This window comes from Mauremys mutica, chromosome 1 (genome assembly GCF_020497125.1).
Source record: "Mauremys mutica isolate MM-2020 ecotype Southern chromosome 1, ASM2049712v1, whole genome shotgun sequence".
Lineage (NCBI taxonomy): Eukaryota > Metazoa > Chordata > Testudines > Geoemydidae > Mauremys > Mauremys mutica.
The window spans coordinates 208,328,861-208,352,316 of record NC_059072.1 but is presented as its reverse complement, the minus strand read 5'-3'; the positions used below and the strand labels follow the sequence as shown (position 1 = coordinate 208,352,316).

At 41.5% G+C, this 23,456-nt stretch overlaps 1 protein-coding gene across 1 annotated transcript; it reads right to left on the bottom strand.

Annotated features, from left to right (window-relative positions):
- Positions 1-5,626: 5,626 nt before the first annotated feature.
- GATD3 (glutamine amidotransferase class 1 domain containing 3) lies at positions 5,627-21,930 on the bottom strand. The gene is made up of 8 exons (XM_044997990.1): positions 21,922-21,930; positions 19,820-20,026; positions 14,673-14,725; positions 13,198-13,311; positions 12,696-12,815; positions 9,560-9,652; positions 9,028-9,184; positions 5,627-8,374 (listed from the first exon to the last, which is right to left on the bottom strand). The coding sequence occupies exons 1-8, from the start codon at positions 21,928-21,930 to the stop codon at positions 8,246-8,248; spliced, it is 882 nt and encodes a 293-aa protein (XP_044853925.1). The 3' UTR covers positions 5,627-8,245.
- Positions 21,931-23,456: the final 1,526 nt, after the last annotated feature.

Genomic DNA, 23,456 nt, shown 5'->3' with positions numbered 1-23,456 from the left:
GTGGGCTACAGCCCACTTCATCGGATGCATAGAATGGAACATATAGTAAGGTGATATATATACACATACAGAACATGAAAAGGTGGGAGTTGCCCTACCAACTCTAAGAGGCTAATTAATTAAGATGAGCAATTATCCGCAGGAGAAAAAAAACTTTTGTAGTGATAATCAAGATGGCCCATTTCAGACAGTTTGACAAGAAGGTGTGAGGATACTTAACATGGGGAAATACATGTGTGTAATGGCTCAGCCATTCCCAGTCTCTATTCAAGCCTAAATTGATGGGATCTAGTTTGCATATTAATTCAAGTTCAGCAGTTTCTTGGAGTCTAGTATCAGAGGGGTAGCCGTGTTAGTCAGGATCTGTAAAAGCAGCAAAGAATCCTGTGGCACCTTATAGACTAACAGACGTTTTGGAGCATGAGCTTTCGTCGGCATCCACAGGATTCTTTGCTGCTTTTGGTGGAGTCTGTTTTTGAAGCTTTTCTGTTGCAAGATTGCCACCTTTAAGTCTGTTACTGAGTGACTAGAGAGGCTGAAGAGTTCTCCTACTGTTTTTTAATGTTATGATTCCTGATGTAAGATTTGTGTCCATTTATTCTTTTGCGTAGAGACTGTCCAGCTTGGCCAATGTACATGTACGTAATGTTCTCTGTATGTATATATATATATATCTCCTTACTATATGTTCCATTCTATGCATCTGATGAAGTGGACTGTAGCCCACGAAAGCTTATGCTCAAATGAATTTTAGTCTCTAAGGTGCCACAAGTACTCCTGTTCTTCATAAACAAGCACCCAACTGGTTGTATTTGCTGGGAAGGAAATGGAATAAAATAGGAAGCCTGGAGCTCAATCCTGCATCCACTGAAAGGAATGAAACCACTGACTTCAGGAGGTGAAAGGTCAGACCCCTGCTATAGGGAAAAGCTGATGAAACTCCAGGCATTCTGAGTCACTCCTAAGGTTCGGTTGAGCCAGTATTTATACCGGACTGATTGAAAAGCAGATAGCTATAGCTGATATATGTATTTATTTAACAACAAAAAGTATTTGTTATATAAGTGTATGTATTTTGATTGTTGGCTTCTATTCCAGTCTTCTTATGTTACTTGATATCTAAGATTGTAAACTCTTCAAAACAAAGCCTTGCACATTGTAGGAAAGGTTGGAATACAAAAACTATCACTCAGTCACATGCCATACCAACACTTCTCTGCTGACTCCATCACCTTCTGCAGAAGTGAAGCTTTTTGAAAAGTTTCTGGCTGTGAACAAAAAATGGAACTAACCCAGGAATATCTTCACAAATCTGGTTAGCTACACTAGCCATCGCGCTGAGAGGTGAGCAGCCTCCCTTCATCATAACGGAGTGTTAATTCTTAAATCTCATGACAATTAAAAGGCCAGTTTTTTTAAAAAGCAGTCCATATACACAAAAAAAATACGTTTCCAAGTGCAAGTAGCGTGATTTTACATATACATGAGTTATTTGAGCAAGCAAATGAGCAGACCAAAATAGATGTTTACCTATAAAAACTCGCATGCAATCACAGTAGCTTCACAAGCAAAAGCAGGCATAAACTGCAAGAGCGTTTTTGGATGCTTAAATGGACCCTTTTCCTTATTCAGCTTTCCCCAAAATGTCAACACTGTTAATTGTGTATCTAATGGTAATATGCCATTAACAGACAGCTGTTTTGTTGGAGAAGTTTGGGAATATATATAGGTAGAAACTGAGCAGAGCCCCATCCCTCATCATCTTGTCCCATGGTGAGCTACTTGTGCTTTCAGAACATGTGTAATGACAGAGAACAGGCCATTCTGTGCCTCAAGCCTTCGGCAAGGAGAGAGAGAGTGCTTTTAAAACTCTAAAATGGACAAACAATTTATCCATTTAAAATCTCAATATCTTAATTTTGCTTACCTGAAGTTCATCAGTGGCATGTACCCCCATCTGATACTGAGAGACCATGCTCAGATAAATTAACCTGTCAGATTTACTTAATCTGTGAATTTCTCTTATAAGTAGTTGCATGGAGGCAGAAGTGCAGTTTTTATGCTTCCTGCTTATTAATTTTAGTTGTAGTAGGATACAAGTAAACAGAGCAGTAGTTTTATCGGAACAAATTGTTCATTTTTTCTACTTGTATATTATTAAAGTTTAAAGACTTCCCTCTTGTAATTATCTGATTACATGCTTTCAGAGAGTTCATATAATCTTATCTTGATATGTGAAGAGTGACACTTGCCACCAGCACCAAAGGGATGCCATTATACAGCACTGTGTGGGAATTTCACCAGTATCAGAGATCCAGAGCATAGACAGTGTTCCCCCTTTTTCAGTACCAGTCAAACCAAGCAAGTGGACAACTACTAAAAATGGACAAACAAGATTTTTATAAACAAATTCAAGAAGCAGAGCAATGTGCAGCAGGGCATATTCTTTAAATCTACTTTCATTCCACTTGCTTTTGTTTGTGGGGTGTCCTAAGGCTATCTCCATTTCTTCCTACTTCACACCTCCTCCACTCAGCAGTTCTTTTAACAGACCACACCCTTCTAGAAAAAGAGGACTACATGTAACTTCCTTATTTCTTCAGAGAATTGACATAGACCTACAAAAGACAAGACCTTTTTCTCTGCTGCTACAAGTCGGGGAAGAGGGAAAGGGAGAGAAGCGAGGAATCAAATGAAAGACGCCTGTCCAACCTCATTAAAAACAAAACCCTACAACAGTGATACTCAGACTGAGGCTCGAGAGCTGCAAGTGGCTCTTGAATGCATCCCTGCCACTCTTTACTGCGCATGATATTTAAACAATGTGTGATTTAATTATTAACCAATCAGGATGATTTCAGTATGTTATTAATCAATTGTAGTTGATAAAATAATACTTGGTCAGTCAAAAACTAAATATTTCCCATCATACTGTTTAAATATGAATATATAGTACCATAGTAAATGAAACAATGCATTCACACTACTGTGGCTCTTTTGGGTAATGTGGATTGCTAATTGGCTCCTGAACCACTGAGGGTCTGTGTATCACTGCCCTACAACTAGGCTGCAAATGCATTCTTTAAGGAGGAATCGGGCTTCAATGTGCTGTTGTTTTTTAACTAAGCAATGTTTATTATTTTACCTTGTTGTTTCAGTGCCCCAAATGTCAATATACAAATAAAAGCATTATAAGGGAAAGCAACAGCTAGACTACAGCAGCTTTTCAGTTGACGAAAACCTGTCTTGTAGGACTGTTCAGAAGGTGCCCCCTTCTGGCAGCTAACATGTTTGAAGATTTTTATACTTCATAAAAACTAGTGGGAAAGCAATGAGACAAAGCTTCTGGCCTTATCCATAATTTTGTTCTTAGAAATAAGCACAGTTTCCAGCTGTTGGGAGTGAGACAGGCCAAAACTTCAAACTGCAGAGAAATTGGTATCACAAACTCAGACCACAGTGGATTTTTTTAAACGAAAGAACAGATTTAAAAATGTTATTAAAGTAAATGTTTAAAATATACACAGGTTGAGAGGGAAGGTACTGTACATCTGGGGTCAGGCTTGGGTTATGGGCGGTTACATAATACATGTTCACATGGAACACTTTGCAACCCAGACCTTGCACGTACCTGCGTAACAGTGAATAATGTAGCACATCCTCCCCCAGCCCACTCTCTCAAAAAGTGTAACAGAAGCATGTGGCAAGAGGATCAGTTAACCATATTCCATATCCACCAAACATATTTAGATATGTGAGCTGCTGGAGAAGCAATGCTAACATTGGACTAAACTGTTCAGTGATATAAATCAGCTCTCAAAACATTTTGGCTGCAGACTGAAAACAACCTTGTCTGTGGACAAATTATTTTGTGTGCAAATGTGTGCCTGTCGGGAGAGGAGGGAGGAGAAAGGAGAAGACTGAACATATGAACACACCTCTGAGTTCTGATGATAGTCACATGCTCAATTGTACTTACCATGAACCTTTGACCACCTCAGCTACACTGTTGTCGTCGTCCCCTCCCCCCCACCCCCGACAGAAATAAGAAGCTTCTAGGCATCTTCAAACAGCCACCATTTCGCAGGGAGAGGAGAAAAAAAACAATCCTGCCAGAGAGGTGTTTCCTTCTTCCTATTAATCCCCCACCCACAACACATGGACTTTCCCTCCAAAATTACACTTGAGTAAAAGCCAGGTTGGGTAATATTAAAGTCCTGCAATAGCAGCAGGTTTAAAACCTCACCTCACAACAAGAACCAGACAGGGTTTTGTACTGTACTCATCACTATGTGATCTGAGTGCCTCACAGGTAAATGAAAGATTCATTCTTTTGTTTGGTTCTTTCTCCCTTACCTCTCCTTGGTCCTGAAGAGATGTTTTAAGATGCATTGCTTGCTGAGGGCAAGCACAGTGCCAAGTCTCGTCTATGTGAAAGCAGTGAAGCTCATGTTCCTCCTGATCTCCCCACTGAATGCACTTCCACAGCTGTGCATCAGTCCTGAAAAAAGCTCTGTCCCCAGCACTCATGACTCCCTCTTTTTGTGGGTGGCTTCCTTATTCATAAGGGGCACAGCTATCTTAAAAGGTCTTCTTGACTGATGGCTGGGTTCCCAAGTAAGAGTCCCAAGCTCATGAAAACTTAGAAAATTAAGACCGTGACCGTGATCCATTATTAAATGGGCTGCAGTACAGAAACCGGAACTCCAGGGTGATGTGTTCTCTTCCACCGCTGCTGCTTACTAGGTGCACTGTTGGATTCTATGCTAGTCGGAGTTTTAAGGGCTTGTATGTTTATTCCCAGGCACAGGGCATTGCAGCAATCCAACCTGGAGGTCACAAAGCCATAAATCACCATGACCAGGATTGCAAATGTCCAAAGAGGGCACGGTTGAAAGAAAGTATTTCTGGAAGTCACTCTTATTTGGGTAGCTACATTCAGTGAATTAACCAGGATTGAAGAGCTGTGCATTGTCTTGATCTGTGGTCTAATTCTGCAATGACTGGTGGTGATATAGGGCTAGCTATTTCTTCAAAACGTCTCCCTTTCTCAAAAAGATCACCTCTGTCTAGCCCAGAGAAAGGGAAGCTTTATTCCAAGAGAAAGGGAAGATTCCTGAATCTGCACTACAGCTACCTCTAATGGAGCTGCACTCACTGGAATTGCAGGTATGAAAAATCTTAACATGCAACAGCCTTACTGTGGTAAGATGAGAAGCTAAAGAGAAACCTCCACCCAGACCCTGGGAGATGTAGTGCCTAGAAGAGGTACACAACATAGCCCTGTAGAAGATAGAACAGCAGCTATCACAGACTGTAGGAGTTCTCACTAATCCTAGGAGTTCACTACCATCGACAGGCAAAGTACTGTACGTTTTGCAGTGCTGTTTATACACGACTCTTTTCTAATTCCTGCACATGTAAGGCAGGCACACATTTAAGAACGGTGCTTAAAAAATTCCTTTTATACAGCCCCTTCTTCTAGAGCTTTCCCACTGACTCAACATTTAAAGATAGTTAGAACATTTCATACCCTCACTAAGGTTCAAACCCTGCCTGCTCCCCACTAAGATAACCCCATATCTGAAAAAGAGAAGCTGATTCATAAATAAATTTACAAGAGAAACATATGGAAGCAGCCTTTATTTGTAGTCAGCTACATGAAAACAATGTCTTACACTTCTATTCTTGCTCCTTTGATAGCTGACAATTTCTGCACACACAAACTCAGCATTGTAACAAATCATGAGCAACATGAAGTTTACTAACCTCCACCCAAACACACTTAATATAATTTGTATGTAGCTCTTGTTTTTAGCTTCCTGAGAATCTCTACAAGAGAGGATACCATTGAAGCTCACAGTTTTAACTATTAAGGTGATCAATGTAAATAGTGCAGATGCTTGTGGTGCAATTTCAAAATCTCAGCTCACGCTGGACTTGTACTAAACAAAAATGTTTTGTATTTTTAAAAAAATGCTCTAATAGAGAAAAAATCTCTTCCATAAGAGTACTTTTCTTTTCACATGAGCATTGATTAAACAAGGTTAAGAACATAGATGGTTCTGTTTGAAAAACTTTTTTTTACAAAGGAAAAGCATCTTCTTAAATCCCCACCGCTTTCCAGTCAAGGGCATAGATAGTATTTATACCACAATGCGATATCACACAATCCGACCACATCAGAATCTAAATGAAGCTCGTTAGTTTAAATTTACAAGACCCACCTTTAACTGAAACACCCACTATGATATATATATTCCCTGGAACATCTCATACATGACATTTTGGTTAACTTTATGTACACTGTTTTACTGTAGTATTAAAACCACACACACACAAAAATTCTGTAGCCACATCAAAACTAGTTTAGTTTTCTTAACAGGGACAGCAGGCCTGAAGTCTGGATAAGAAAAGCACCAATAAGCAGAACAATGTATATTTATATCATTACATCACAGAGTAAACAAATTAGCAGACTATGTGCTGGCAAAAACATCCTCAAAATCCATGTTGTAACCTTTTAAGATCATCGTCATAATAGGAACAAAAGAATTGGGACTCTTGAAAAACAACTTTGTGTACATGTCTTAAAATTCCTGTTGATTAAAGAAAACAGGGCAAATGTATTTGGAACATGGTACTTGTATGTGAAAAGCTGGTGCCCATGGAGCACAAAGTTCTGTTACATCGCCATTATTTTTCTGTGAATAGAAAGATAGACAACTTGGAGCTGAAAGAGGATACAAGGAACAGAATGCTATGCTGGCCTATAAAGAAAAAAGTTAATGAGGCAGGAAGAGAAATAAAAATAAGCGAATAGACAAAAATTAGGAAAGAGATGGAAATGCTGAAGGTTGTTGGATGGACTCTATGAATCACTAAAGGCTCCTTCAAATGCAAATATTCTATGATTAAAAGAGATATGCAGGGAAAATGGAAAAGAAAATAACTGGACAACATTTAATTAATTTATACCTCATTCTTCTTACATTTGATTGTATTTCTATGGAAGGAGCGCTGTTAGTCTGGAAAGGGGAAGGTGGTAATAGCATTAGAGTCTGCCTGCTGCCCATTGCTAGGCAAGTAACTACGTTCACGTGGAAGATAGCTTTAAAATGTACAAGGCACTGTCGCTGATACTTTTCCTTGTTTCAAGCCCTCTTTTAGATATAAAAGGCCTATTGTGCAGTTAAATTAGGACAGAGTCTTCAAAATCCTAGGGCATTTACAATAAGGTGTTGACACACAGATTTATTCATATTTGGAAAAAGCACACCTTTTAAAACAGAAAAAAGCCATGAAAAGAATATGGAAAGGAGGGCCGTGCAACACAATGTTTTAATTAATGTTGAGTTAACCATGAGGCTACATCAAAGCTGACCCTGACTTTTACCTCATGGACATAAGAAATGACTGCATACGCAGCAAACTATTGCAGCCTTGCTTGAAACACACAGGTAAGTGTGTCTCTATGGTTCAGTCCTCTTAAATTTCTCTGTCCCCAAATCCCAGCACTCTCTCAATGCCAAAGTTCAGACTGACACACCCAGAGAACTAAATACAATAGCTGTTTAAATGGAAGGCAGCTAAACTAGCCAGGGATGCATTTTAACATAGCTTTCCTCAGAAAGAACAGCAGCCAGCAGTAACTTCACTCCCCACCTCTGAATGGCAGTCAATCCTATAGCAGCTGTATCTACTCCTTGCAACAGCAATTTAAACTGGTGCATTTCAACCACACCATAAAGCCTCTGAAACAGAATTGTGAAATCTACAAAGCAATCCAGCCCTATGCTCAGTCCACTGCACCAGGCTGCTGCTCCAAATATTCTGACTCCACAGTATTCATGTCATTCAGTTTTTATGTGCGCCCCTAGTATTTTTTGAAGGAATGGAGGTTTTTTTCTGTTGGAATAGTATGTTGGCTGGTCTCAGAACATTCTTACACAACCCTCACCAATTGTCCAAGTCCAAAGAATTAAGGTTACAGGATGCATTACCTTTACTCAAAGAGCCAGTCAGCAGACCCTTTTGTGAGGATGTGCTTGGAAATCAATGCATTTATATAGCAAACATTTTTGCAATATCTGAACAGAGCTGGGAATCAGACTGTCAACTTTATGTCTAGGTTTATAAAAGTGCTAATGGGGCAGCAGGGGAAATATGTTTCCATTGATGCATGATATGTACTGTACGCTTAACTTCCTACAACTTACTATTATTATTACTACAGATAGCCACTTCATTTGCCTGTTAATTTCAGCACACCCTTTATCATGGCCCCAATACCATCAAAGATATGATGTAATTCCGTTTCACACATAAATGCTGGGGTAGTAACCATCTTGTTGTTCACATCTACATGAGCTTCGTGGAAGAGAGTTAAGGAAACCACAGCCAACCTAGTACTTGCAGATGCTATCTGTAGAATGAAACACCACCACCTGAATCTTCAAAAAATATCTTCCCCAACCCCCAAGTAATGTAAAAGTGGTCATCGTTGTAGCCTTGGAATGGAGATGTTCTACTTATTTTGTCAGAAAAACCATATTGCATCAATGGGGAAAAGAGCATTAAAGATTACATGAAAAGATAGGAAACTCCTTGCTTAGAAGTTAATGCTTCAGGGTAAAGATGTCTTGGTCACTGCTTTAGACTTTTGGAAAAAGGAAGAAATGAATTTCATACAAAACTGACTAGTTATGGGGTCCTTTTCCATGGATAGATTGTACTTGTAGGCCATTATGTATAGCACTTCTGACTTAACTGCGGTACTGGTTGTGCCAGAGGAATTTTCAGGCAACAACTGAGCACCATGTGTAAGGATTCAGACAGACTATTAACTTGATAAATCAATGGGAATAATGTTGCCTAGTCCACATGTATCATACTATAATACAGTCCTACCAGACTATCAACAGTTAAGCATCGACTCTATATATTTTTGCAACTGTGCTGACTTATACATTAAGAATAGCAGTGTCCCCCAACACGTGGTCACTGATTATTAACTGGAAAGGATATAGTTACTTCTTTTACACAGTGTTTTCCTCCCAGTGCTTTAATGGCTCCTGCAGTTCCGGCATAAGGCCATTTCCCACCTTCCTCTTCTTCATGTCCCACAGTAACTTCAGCACCAGAGAGTACTTTTGCAGCCAACACTGGTGAAATGCAGCACAGGCTACAAGAAAAATAGAAAGGGTTACTCCAATGAGATTACTACTTAAAAGGATTAATTATAATTATGAAGATTCAAATGCACATGTATTTAAAGATCATAATGTCAAACATGAAAAGGTAATTTCTTTCAAACATCATCAGGCTTTTCCTGGCAAGCAAGGTAAACATTTTCTTAGCTGGACTTCTCTTTCTTCTTACCATCTTGAAAGAAGGTTGGTTTTTTTTAAATTAACCAGTAATAAATGCAAGGCTGAATACATTTTTTCTAGCTCAAAGACGAACATCCTCCAACTTATCTAGAATTTGCTTTATCTCTGCTTTCATATAAATTATCAACTACACAACAGTACTTTTAATGCACCTAGAATGTACATACCCAATGGGTTTTCCAGCTTTGTGGAACTCCTTCAGGACACGTTCAACCTCTCCATTCACTTTGCAATCCTTCCCATCCACAGCAAAGGTGGAACTGCCACAACAAAAGGCTTTCATTAACACCTCAATATAATGCTATGACTTTATATGTACACACTCAGAGCAGCTCTCAATGGACGTCAAAAATGGAAAGTGGACATGAACTCTTCACTGCGTCAAGTAACAAATCATAAACCACAAATCTTAGTTTTAACTAAGTACTAAGTGTTACCAAATCAGCCTTCTAACATTATGCAGAAACAGTACAGCAATGCTACCAGATTTTCAGATCATTACCAGAACAGAAAAAATAATTTCTTATGATGACACATCAAGGAACATCCTAGAAGAAGCCATTTCATAGAATCACAGAACCACAGGGTTAGAAGGGACCACAAGGGTCATCTAGTCTAACCCTCTGCCAAGATGCAGGATTTGTTGCGACTAAACCATCCAAGACAGATGGTTAAAAAAAATACACTCAAATTTCTCAAAAGAATCAGAGGACAAGACGACTAATTGGTGACAAGACACATGGGGTTTCACTAGGCTAATCCATGAACTTTTTGAAGGGAAATTATTTAGTGATTAGTTTAATATTATCCCAACACTTTCTATATAGACTCAGGCAGAAAGAGAAAGATACTGGAGATGATCTAAAATTAAAAGTTTTATAATCTTCACATCCCTCCATCATGCCCCAAAAACCACCACCACAGAGAAAGGAAAAGGTTTTGTTTTTTTTAAATGTGGTGTGTAAGCACTAGAACTGCTGTCTAGTTTTGGTGGGAAATTTTTCAGTGTGGAATTTGCGGATTACAAAATGCCACTCTAACAATAAGAAGAATCACGTAGGGAAACCCCCGCCCACCCATCCATGTACAGCACTGAAAATGTTATCCTATGGGAATCCCCAAACAATTTGAAAGAAGTCTTCCTTAGCTCCAATGGCTCTCAACCTTTCCCAACTACTGTACCTCTTTCAGGAGTCCTATTTGTCTTGTGTACCCTCAAGTTTCTCCTCACTTAAAAACTACTTGCTTACAAAATCAGTCATAAAAATACAAAAATGTCACAGCACACTACTACTGAAAAATTGCTTACTTTCTCATTTTTATAAATAGGGCTGTCAAGTGATTAAAAATTAATTGGGATTAATCGCACTGTTAACAATAGAATACCATTTATTTAAATATTTTTGGATGTTTTCTACATTTTCAAATATATTGATTTCAATTACAACACAGAGTACAAAGTGTACAGTGCTCACTTTGAGTATTTTTAATTACAAATATTTGCACTGTAAAAATAAAATATTAACAAGTCACATAATACGAGTACTGTAGTGCAATCTCTTTATCATGAAAGTTGAATTTACAAATGTAGAAGTATGTACAAAAGCCCCTGCATTCAAAAATAAAACAATGTAAAATTTTAGACCCTGCAAGTCCACTCAATCCTACTTCTTCTTCAGCCAATCGTTCAGACAAATAAATTTGTTTAAATTTGCAGGAGATAATGCTGCTGGCTTCTTGTTTACAATGTCACCTGAAAGTGAGGACAGGCGTTCGCATGGCACTGTTGTAGCTGGCGTCACAAGATATTTACATGCCAGATGTGCTAAAGATTCATATATCCCTTTGTGCTTCAACCACCATTCCAGAGGACATGCGTCCATGCTGATGATGATTTCTGCTCGATAACAATCCAAAGCAGTGCGGACCAATGCATGTTCATTTTCATTATCTGAGTCAGATGCCACCAGCAGAAGGTTGATTTTCTTTTTTGGTGGTTTGGGTTCTGTAGTTTCCGCATCGGAGTGTTTCTCTTTTAAGACTTCTGAAAGCATGCTCCACACCTCGTCCCTCTCAGATCTTGGAAGGCACTTCAGATTCTTAAACCTTGGGTCAAGTGCTATAGTTATCTTTAGAAATCTCACATTGGTATCTTCTTTGTGTTCTGTAAAATCTGCATTGAAAGTGTTCTTAACGTGAACAATGTGCTGGGTCATGATCTGAGACCGCTAGAACATGAAATATATGGCAGAATGTGAGTAAAACAGAGCAGGGGACATATAATTCTCCCCCAAGGAGTTCAGTTACAAATTTAATTAACGCATTTTTTTTTTTTAAACAAGCTTCATTACCATGGAAGCATGTCCTCTGGAAAGGTGGCCAAAGCATGAAGGGATACAAGACTGTTTAGCATATCTGTCACGTAAATACCTTGCAATGGCAGCTACAAAAGTGCCATGCAAATGCCTGTTCTCAATTTCTGGTGACACTGTAAATAAGGAGAGGGCAGTATTATCTCCTGTAAACGTAAAGAAACTTGTTTGTCTTAGCATTTGGCTGAACAAGTACGAGGACTGAGTGTACTTGTAGGCTCTGAAGTTTTACATTGTTTTGTTTTTGAGTGCAGGTATGTAACAAAGGAACATCTAAATTTGTAAATTGCACTTTCACAACAAAGAGATAGCACTACAGTACTTGTACGAGATGAATTGAAAAATAGTATTTCTTTTGTTTATCATTTTCACAGTGCAAATATCTGTAATAAAAACAACAACACTTTGATTTCAATGACAACACAGAATACAATATGTATGAAAATGTAGATGAACATCCAAAATATTTAATAAATTTCAATTGGTATTCTATTTAACAGTGTGATTAAAACTGCGATTAATCACGATTAATTTTTTTTTTTTGCGATTAATTTTTATGAGTTAATCACATGAGTTATCTGCGATTAATCGACAGCACTAATTATAACATAAATCAACTGGAATATAAATATTGTACTTTCATTTCAGTGTATAGTATATAGTGCAGTATAAATAAGTCATTGTCTGTATGAAATTTTAGTATGTACAGACTTCGCTAGTGCTTTTTATGTAGCTTGTTGTAAAACTAGGCAAATTTCTAGATTAGTTGATGTACCCCTGGAAGACCTCCACATACCCCTGGTTGAGAACCATTGGGGTAAACTATATAAACTAACATATTTTGTAAAAAGGCCACTAACTGTTTCTTCTTATTACTGCCTGAATTATGCATAAAGGATTTTTGTATCACTTTACTTAGCTTGGCACTCACAGGTTTTTAGCAGCTCCGAATCCACCAGGGAATATCACAGCATCATGGTCCTTTGTACTAAGTTTAGACAGGTCTGTGATTTTACCACGAGCAATCCTTGCTGATTCCACTAAAACGTTTCTTGAAGAACAAGAAATAAAGCAATAAGAGTAAGGAAGCCAGTGCATGCACAAGTGTGGTGAAACTATGTAAGAGAAGGGTGTTATTTTTGAAGAGTCGAAAATAATGACCCTGAATAACTACAGCTACAGCTGCTTCTGAAATAGAACTGAAATATACAGTACCCATGAGCAAGGAGTGGGATAAGGTTTTAGGTGTCAGCCACAAGACAAAGAATCTAAGTTTTTCTCACATATGAAATATTAGTTGGCATAACATTAAACACTTCGGGAAAATTGCTACTAGTAAATATTTAGCATAGGGCATAACTTCTGCAGCACATCCCTGTGGCACAAGCTCAAGAAGCAGGAGTCATCTTCTGCAAAGTAACTGTAGCTCTTACCTTGATTCAGCCTCAGCTGGTTGCCCTTTGCTGTGGTCAATAACATGCATCTGAGGAATATCTGGGGCATACATCTGAACTTCAGCTCCCCCACGACTCAGGTGAACCAAAATGCTATAAAATAGGTAAAAATATGATGAAAGCCTTAGAAGAGAGGGAGTCTTAAGGAGCCAATTAGAGCAGGTTTTTATCTGGCTCTGAGTCCTACCAGAAATAGATTACGTGTTCTGGAAAACAGTACTGACAAAGTAGCATACAAAATGACCGCGAAGTGTCAGTTTTTAGAGACTGTATAGGATAGTGGTCCCCAAACAGTGGGGTGCGCCCCCCTAAGGGGGAGCAGAGGAACCTTCAGGGGGGTGCATGCAGCAGGGCCTGGGCCAATGCCCACGGGGAGTGGGAGGGAGCACCATCTAGCCCAGCTCCGGCTCTAGCCACAGCTCCTCTCCCATTCCCAGTTCTGCCCCCAGCTCCGCCTTCAGCACACGTGTTCCTCTGCTGAGCCAACTGTGCAGTAATGGGGGGGGGGCAGCGGGGAGAGAGGCACAGACAGATTCCATTACTGGTAAGGGGAGGGGCATGACAGGAAAAGCTTCGGCACCACTCTATAGGGCATTTATTGTAGTCTGTCAAGAGGGGAAGTGAAGTAGAAGACTAGATGAGCTGCAGATGTTACTTAAAGCCCTTTGATTGCTGTCAAGTATCAGAGGGGTAGCCGTGTTAGTCTGGATCTGTAAAAGCAGCAAAGAGTCCTGTGGCACCTTATAGACTAACAGACGTTTTGGAGCATGAGCTTTCGTGGGTGAATACCCACTTCGTCGGATGCAAGAAGTGGGTATTCACCCACGAAAGCTCATGCTCCAAAACGTCTGTTAGTCTATAAGGTGCCACAGGATTCTTTGCTGCTTTTGATTGCTGTGTTATTTACTCTTGTTAGAGAAACCAGTACAGTCTTCCTTCAGAACTGTAAGAAGAGTCCAAAAGTCTCACGAAAGTACATTAAGATCAATGTCCCATTATCTGGTGTACAGTGTGATAGGTCAAACTCAATCTGAACATTAACAATCCTGGCACTGGAACTTGGCCCAGAAAGGTGATTAGGAAATAAGTGAAGTCTGTGATCATACTTCCTGAGCTGGAAATGCTAGAGCAGCAGCTTGCTCTTGGGAGAGGGTTGTCTACCAATAGCTCATTGCTCTGGCTTAGCGTGTGGTGGTGATGGAGTCTGCCCACTCCTCCTCATCGGGAAGCATGCAATATGAGAACTTAAGGAGAACCATAAAGCTGAGACAAAGTGGTAGATTTTCATGGGGTATGGAAAGAACGAACTCTGGGAGAAAACCACACACCATCAAGGCTCTTCCAGGGGAGTACCGACAGCCCTGGGAAACTAGAAATTAATTAATTAGAATAAAAAACCTCTAATCATGTGAAGAATACATTTCTGGACTCTGTAATAAGGCAAAGCTGCTTACGCTGAGGCCTCATGGATTTCCGTACCATCATACACACCACATCCAGACAAGACCTGCAAAGAGAAAATCAACACAATATTTCAGACAAAATATGTATTTTAGGGGTCTTGCACAAGCATTTGGGGATAAACAATTGCAGCTGCACCCTTATCAAACAAAACAGATAGTGGCCTCAGTACTGATGGGTTACACAAGAACTGGGATGTCCTATTTATAGTAGCTTGTTCTGATTCAGGCAAATGGCTCAGCAGTTACTACTGAGTTGAAAAGCAAAAAGTATTTTGCATTTTTCTCAGACTTGAAAAACTGACACATTGTTTTAAAATGTGATGGTAGTCACAAAAATGGCTAAAAATAATATTATGAGCTTTCATGCTCCTAAGATATGTAAGGAGGGTGATTTTACATATAATGGACTATATTCAGACCTTGATGCATACGTAAACTTTTCATTAAAACAGAAGGGAGTTAAAAGGCACACCTCAAAAGTCAGAATTTATGACACTCTACTTTACCTGTTACATGACTCTTATTCTTAGGATCCACATCAGAGATTAATGGCTAAGTTGTTTTTTAAAATCTAAGTACACTAAATAGCTCAACTGAATTTCCCTTATTAGCCATGGGAATAGTGCTTTCAAATAACCCCAAACTGTTAGCTAAGTGTGTCCTCCCATGTCTGAATCTAGCCTGGCTATTACTGAAGAACAGTGGAACTTAAGGAGATTATTGAAAATAATGTTCCCCAATTTCTGCAGTTTGCTTACTTTGTGCATTTGACACACTGGGTATACAGTCAGTTTCCCCTGTTTGTGTGGGTCTTTTAGACAGCAACAAAAAAAAAAAAAAGAAAAATTTTAAAAATAGGGAAATTGTGACTGTAAAGTCACAAAAAATTCTAAGGGCATTTGTAGTTCCTGAAACTATTTTAAATTCATGCTTTAAACAGTGACTAGGTTTCCAATTGGCAGTGTCCCTTTAACAACTCTACTTTCTTAACCCAAGCTCTCCCCTCATTTTTAAGCAGCTTAGTGGGTGCTTTATCAGTTATCCATTGCATGCATATTTTATATATATTTAAAACTTCTTGTTATTTAAGATGCTCTGTACAATTTACCTCTTTAGATTTTATTTTTACAACCTGTCCAGTTTCCTCTTTCCCAGTTTCTTTTGTAATTTTAATGCCCTCTGGTTCCTTTTTATGCGGTTCTGTATTTCCCCACACCAGCACACTGCTTTTGGTTGCTCGCTTAGCATTTAAGGTATTATTGGAATGCATTTTGTCCATAGCTTTCTCAACTGTACCTTAAATACTTACCACTGTTGATTTTCCCATTTGGGACTGAATTCCAGCCTATTTTAATTCCCAGTTCCTTCGTACTCTGCTTTTCTGATTATTATTTCTGCTATAGACATCATTTCAACCTGTTAATATCTAGGTAGCTAGCTCCTAGATGTTCTCCAATTTTAACCTTATTTATCATGGATTCCTTGCAACTATTAAGTACCAAATAGCTTTTGATGTTATTCACTTCATTGGAATCTGTACCACCTCCACTAATTTATCTTTCCTTAGGCCCTATGCAAATTAGGCTGCAGGAGTGAACCCAATGTACAGTTTGGTCTGAAGTGTGTGTACAAAAAGTCAAACTATGTCATGGACCAGATTAAATAAAATAAAGTTTCAGCTCAGGCAGTGAGTACTGTAAAGTGACATATATATATTAACTAACTGTTGATATCAGTTTAACAACCCACACATCCTCTGTCAGGAGACTCTCTTCTGCTTGTCTCTAAACTCTGTCAAGTCAAGTGCAAAAGTATAATTAGGCAGGCCAGGAAAGAATCTGAAGAAGAACCAGCTAAAGACAAAAACAAACAGCCAATTTTTTTTTCTGTACATCAGACACAGGAAGCCTGACAAACGTCAGTGGGGCCACTGGACAATCGAGGTTCTTAAGGAGCACTCTAGGAACACAAGGCTGTTGCAGAGAAGCTAAATGAATTCTCTGCATCTGTCTTCACTGCAGAAGATTGGGGGAGATCTCCAAACCCATCCATTCTTTTCAGGTGATAAATCTCAGAAAGCTGCCCAAACTGAGATGTCAATACAGGAGATTTTGGAACAAATTGATTAATTAAACAGTAATAAGTCACTGGGAGCAGACAGTAGTCAACCAAGAGTTCTGTAGAAACTCAGATATGAAATTGCAGAACTACTAACTGTGGTATGTAATCCATAGCTTCAATCTGTAAAAGATGACTGGAGGTAGCTAATGTAATGCCCATTTTTTAAAAAGGCTCCAGAGGTAATCCTGGCAATTAGAGGCTGATAAACCTAACTTCAGTACCAGGCAAATTGCTTGAAACTACAATAAAGAACAGAATTATCAGGGCTTGGCTACACTTACGGTTTGCAGCGCTGGTAGTTTGCAGCGCTGGTCATCCAGCTGTGTAGGAGCAGCGCTGGTGTGTGGCCACACTCACAGCTACCAGCGCTGGTGTGTGGCCACATTTGCAGCATTTCCAGCACTGTTGGGAGTGATGCATTATGGGCAGCTATCCCAGCATTCAAGTGGCCGCAACGTGCTTTTCAAAAGAGGGGGGTGGAGTGGGCTCTAGTGTGACAGGGAGCGGGGGAGAGAGAGAGTGGATTTTTGGAGCCAACACTGTGTGTTAGCTTCCTGACTTGAAAAAATCAGAACATTTTTCCGACCCCTTAGTCTTAACTCTTAATTGCAAACAGCCTGCAGGCAACAGGACTCCCCACTGTTTCCCTGCCTGCCTCTATTTGATTGTTTACAGCCAGGTACAGATGATCACAGCAAACAGGAGCTTTGTTTGTTTTTTAGATAGCAGCAGCAGCAACGGAGGAGCTCCACAGAGCTCGTTCACAACAGGGAGGAGGATCTCATTTGATTGTTCACAGATTGATCACAGCAAACAGGAGCTGATAAACAGCTCCGGTAGATTCACAACAGCTCGGAGCTCCGGAGGTTCACAACAAAACAAAGAGAGGCTGCATAACAAAACAAAGGGAGTAATTTAGTTAAAAGCATTCTGGGATATCTCCTTATTCCCTGGAGGCCAATAAAAGCGCTGGTGTGTGTCCACACTTGATGAGCAGCGCTGGATCACCAGCGCTGCAATCGCTACACCCCAACCCAGCCAGGTGTACAGCCAGCGCTGCAGCCAGGGAGTTGCAGCGCTGGATGTGCCTTGCAGGTGTGGACGGTTACTAATTGCAGCGCTGGAAAGCCTCTACCAGCGCTGCAACTTGCAAGTGTAGCCAAGCCCTCAGATACATGGATAAACACAATATGTTGGGAAAGTGTCTTTGGTGATGCATGACTTCTTTTTACAAATCTCTTAGACTTCTTTGAGGGTGTCAACAAGCATATGGACAAAGGAGATCCAATCAATATGGTGAGTAAACTTTCAGAAAGCCTTTGACAAGGTCATCACCAACGGCCCTTAAGCAAACTAAGCAGTCATGGGATAAGAGGGAAGGCCATCTCATGGCTAAAAGATAGAAAACAAAGCGTAGAAATAAATGGTTGGTTTTCACAATGGAGAGGGAACTAGAAGGGACCCCCAGAATCTGTACTGTGACCAGTGCAGTTTGATATATTCATAAATGATCTAAGAAAAGGGCAGTGAACAGTGCAGTGGCAAAATGCGGCAATGATACAAAATGAACTATCTTGGCCCAAGATTATTGGGTAAATTCAAAGCTGACTGCAAAGATTACAAAGGGATCTGGCAAAACTGGGCGACCAAGCAACAAAATGGCAGATGAAATTCAGTGTTGAAAAGTGCAAAGTAACACATACTGGGGAAAATAATCACAACTATATGTACAGAACAATGGGATCTAAATTAGCTGTTACCACTCAAGAAAGAGATCTTAGACTCATCATAGCTAGTTCTCTGAAAATTTTCACTCAATGTGCAGCGGCAGTTAAATACGCTAACAATGTTAGATATCACTAGGAAAGGGGTAGATAAAAACAGAAAATATCATATAGCCACTATATAAATCCATGGTAGGCTCACACCCTGAATATTGCATGCAATTATGGTAACACAATCTCAAAAAAGATGTATTAGAATCGGAGAAGGTGCAGAGAAGGGCAACAAAGATGACTAGGGGTATACAACATCTTCCATATGAGGAGAGATTAAAAAGAGTGGAACTGTTCATCTTATAAAAGAGATGATTAATAAGGGATATGATAGAGGCCTATAAAATTAATGGTGTGGAAAAAGTGAATAGAAAAATATTACTTACTCCTTCCCATAACACAAGAACTAGGGACCCAATTAAATGTATAGGAAGCAGGTTTAAAAACAAACACAAGGAAGCTCTTTAACACAACAAACATTGCCCAGGATGCTGTGAAGGATAAAAGTGTAACTGAATTAAAAAAAGAATTAGATCTATTCAAGGAGGATAGGTCCATCAATGGCTACTAGCCAAGATGGTCAGGGACACAACCCCATGCTCTTTAGGCCCCTAAACTTCCAACTACCAGAAGCTGGGACTGGATAATGGGATGAAGCACTTAAAATTGCCCAGTTCTGTTCATTCCCTCTGAAGCACCTGGCATTGGCCCAGGCCAGAAGACAGGTTGCTGGGCTAGATGGACCATTGGTCTGCCCCAGTATGGCCATTATTACATTCTTAAGCATTACGCCCCGTGTTAATACAGCAGTATCTGGAGTGGGTATCCCAACAGGGGAGAGGCAGAACACTTCAGCTCCAGGACTGTGCTTGGTGGGTGGCAAGTCTCCTTCAACTAGCAATGTCCCTTCCACTGCCTTACACAGCAAACAATCTCTGCTAATCTCAAAGATTCCAGCTGGGTCACCAGCTGCTGAGCAAGATCAAAGGAGGCACCTAAGCCCGCCACAGCCCAGGCCAAGCAGAGGACACGGGTACAGACGCAGGCACTGAGAGAGTTTCACCTCGGAGTTGTAACCCGCCCGGGGGGGATCTGCACAGCTCCCTGGAGCTCCCCACGTGGAAAACGCCTCCCCCCAGCGTGGGCTGCGGTCCCCACCCCAGGGCCGCCTGTTTGCAACCGGCGCTGAGCCCTGCCACGGGGCCCAGCCCTGCCTGACCCCCCGGGCCGGGCTGTACTCACCACGGCCACCCGGGCCCCGCGCAGGCGGCGGGCGGAGCCGTGGAGGGAGGCGAGCCCGCTCGGGGCCGCCCGCAGCAGCCGCGCCGCCAGCATGGCCGGGCTCCGGGGAGGCGCGGGCTGGACTCGCGGCAGGGGCCCGGGCGCCTGAGCGGTGCAGCAGCAGCAGCAGCGAGCCCCAGGCCGGGCCTGGCAGCCCCACAGCGCCGGCTAGAGGCGGGAGGTCCCTGCCCGCTGCTGCGGTGCCGGCTCTGCCCGCTCCGTGGTGGGCGCCGCGCCACCCCCGGGGCCGGCCGGCCGGCCGGGGCCCCCCACAGCCTCTCCTCCCTCGCCCGCCACCATCCTCTCCTCAGCCTGCCCCGCTCTCGGTGTCTCCGCTAGGGCCCAGCCGGCAGCCTTCCTACCAGCTACCGCACTGCCAGCTCACCCCGGGCGGGGAGCAGCAGGTGGGACAGGCCCAGGGTTTGCAGGATCAGACCCCGAGACCAGTCACCGTCCAGACCTGCCTTTGCAAAAAGTGCTGTTATTAATTTAGTGAATTTTAATAATTATTCACATTGAAACTTGGTGCTAACCACCCCTCCTTAAAAGGTGCCCACAACCAAGACAGTTTCATGGGTTTTACTATTAAGCTCAAGTTGGTGTTGCCAGGTTTCATATTTGCTGTTTTCCTTGAAGCCCCAGCTCCTGCAATCACGTACTTACAGAACTCCAGCTTTTTGTTTGGTTTTTTAAAACAGAGGTGTCTTGCCCTCTTGGTTGCAGAGAAAAGCTTGAAAACATTAGCTGAATGTTCCCACATTGTTCAAAGATTAGAAGACAAATAAAAACCCTAAGATAGATTCTTTTTTAAATCACACGATTTTTGAACACTCAAGCTTTGGTAAAATTGTTAGTTCATTATTCAATAAACCCAGGTATCACAAGCTCGTTGGTAGGGTAAATGTGGCACATGATGTGCAGCAAGAGGCAAACATCACACAGACCAGAGATGTTGGGCCAAATATGTTCAACACCCTCCTTTTCTCAGCCCCTCATGCAGAGGCTTAGGATTTCCCTAACTGCAGCTCCTCTTGTATGAAACATTATTTTTTCTCCTCTGAAACCATGAGGATGTCTGTACATTTTGGGGAAAATCCCTTAAAATATTCCATAGATATTTTGTTATTTTGCAGAGAGAGGAAACTCCACAGAGATGCTGCCAAAACCCCTGCAGCTCTTTTTCTCAATTCCTGCTCCTTGAAGTCCAACCTACTGGCTTAAAAATAATACTGTACTTATATTTTCCATAACACTTCTCATCAGGAGTTTCAAAGCACTTTACATACGAGATCAGAAGAGAAAAATGGGAAGAAAAAACAAACGTGCACCAGTTTAACTAAAGCAATTTTAGACATGTAAATTAGTTTAAACATTTTATTTCAGTTTAAGCATAAATTGATTTATCTTAAATCTGTTTACAGGATTAAGATAAAATATACACTCAAAATTAAATAAGCAAGTCTACAAAGAAATGTGCATGGATCTAACTAAATTGGCTTTAAAATACACCTTTAAATTGGTGCGTGTGTAGATAAGGTCTGACCCTGCAAAATGTAGCCAAGTGGGTAGCCACATTGACTTCAACAGGACTTATGCATAAAGTTGAGCATACGCTAGCCTTCACAGGTTCAAGGCCTAAATCCTTTATAGCAGTGGTTCTCAAACTAGGGCTGCCGCTTGTTCAGGGAAAGCCCCTGGCGGGCCGGGCTGGTTTGTTTACCTGCCGCGTCCGCAGGTTCGGCTGATCGCGGCTCCCACTGGCTGTGGTTCACTGCTCCAGGCCAATCGGGGCTGCGGGAAGGGCGGTCAGCACATCCCTCGGCCTGCGCTGCTTCCCACAGCCCCCGTTGGCCTGGAGCAGTGAACCACAGCCAGTGGAAGCTGTGATCGACTGAACTTGCGGACGCGGCAGGTAAATAAACTAGCCCGGCCCACCAGTGGCTTTCCCTGAACAAGCGGCGGCCCTAGTTTGAGAGCCACTGCTTTATAGTTGACTGCCCACATTCAAAATTACATAAACTGGGCTAAACCGGAAGAAATATTCGACCTAATGTTGGGCTTACCAGACTCATTCTGTTCAGGTTTCAGTATCACGCATCACCATGCTATACAAGCACTTCACAAAACGTTACTGGACAACTTGGGTGGGACAAAAGTTTATTTTGATAGCTCTGTCTTAGCTCAACTGAGAAATAAGGGAGTGGATGGCTGCACCGCCCCCTATGCAGGGAGCGGTTGGTGCAGGAGCTGGCTTTACGCCTGATGAGTTCTCTTAGCACTTCCACAGAGAAATCTGGTTTCGTTGTGCTGCCTGCGCTGTATAGTTGCACAAAAATACTGCATTTATAAATGTAAATGTTTCTGACATGGGTAATACAAAAGCATAGCTCTCCCTCCGCAGATGTAATCCTTTGTATTACCTTTATGGGCCAAACTTTCAAAACTAGCTTCCAAGAACTGCAGGCACACAAATTTAGGTGCAAGATCAAGGCTAGCTTAATAACAATGTGGCTAATATTATACACAATTGTGGCTTATATTACATACACACATTTATTAGATACTATTGAGATAACTGAGGTGGCCTTCCAGTGCTAAGATCCATTTCTAGTAGGTGCTGTGCAAACCATAGTAAGACAGTTCCTGTCCTGAAGAGCGCACTGTCTAGAGACATGACACACACAAGAAACCGTAAACAATGGGGCAGCAATTATGGGGTAATGTCAGCCTATGTAACCATATAATGATACTACTACCATGTAGAACAGGAGTGGCCAACCTGAGACTGAGAGAGCCAGAATTTACCTATATACATTGCCAAAGATCCACAGTAATACGTCAGCAGCCCCCCATCCGCTTTCCCCCACCCCTGCTCCCAGTGGCTCCCACCCACCAGCAGCCCCGCTGACCAGCGCCTCCCTCTTCCTCCCCACACTTCCTGATCAGCTGTTTTGTGGCATGCAGGAGGATCAGGGGACGGGGCGGAGCAAGGGCACAGTAGGTTCAGGGAAGTGGGTGGGAAGGGGTGCAGTGGGGGTAGGGCCTGTGGCAGAGCCAGGGGTTGAGTAGTGAGCACCCCCCAGCACATTGGAAAGTTGGCGCCTGTAGCTCCAGCCCCGGAGTTGGTGCCAATACAAGGAGCCACACATTTACTTCTGAAGAGCCGCATGTGGCTCCGGAACTACAGGTTGGCCACCCCTGATGTAGAACTTTATTCTCAATCATGTAAGATTTCATGATTTTAACAATCCCTATCCACCTATAATCCTTTTAGCTCTCTTAACATTTACTCTTTCCTCGTTTATTTGATTTCTCCCTTCTATGCAGCCTTTTCTCAACACCAGGTAGGGTGACCAGATGTCCTGATTTTATAGGGACAGTCCCAATTTTGGGGTCTTTTTCTTATATAGGTTCCTATTACCCCCCACCCTCTGTCTTGATTTTTCACATTTGCTGTCTCGTCACCCTAACACCAGGGGAGAGGCCCGTAAAACCAGTGTTTGCACTTGAGAAAATAAGAGGTTTTTTTTAAAAAGGGGAAACAATTCAGAGTGATGTGTCCCCCCAGCTTTTTCACTCTTTTAATATTTTTTATCTT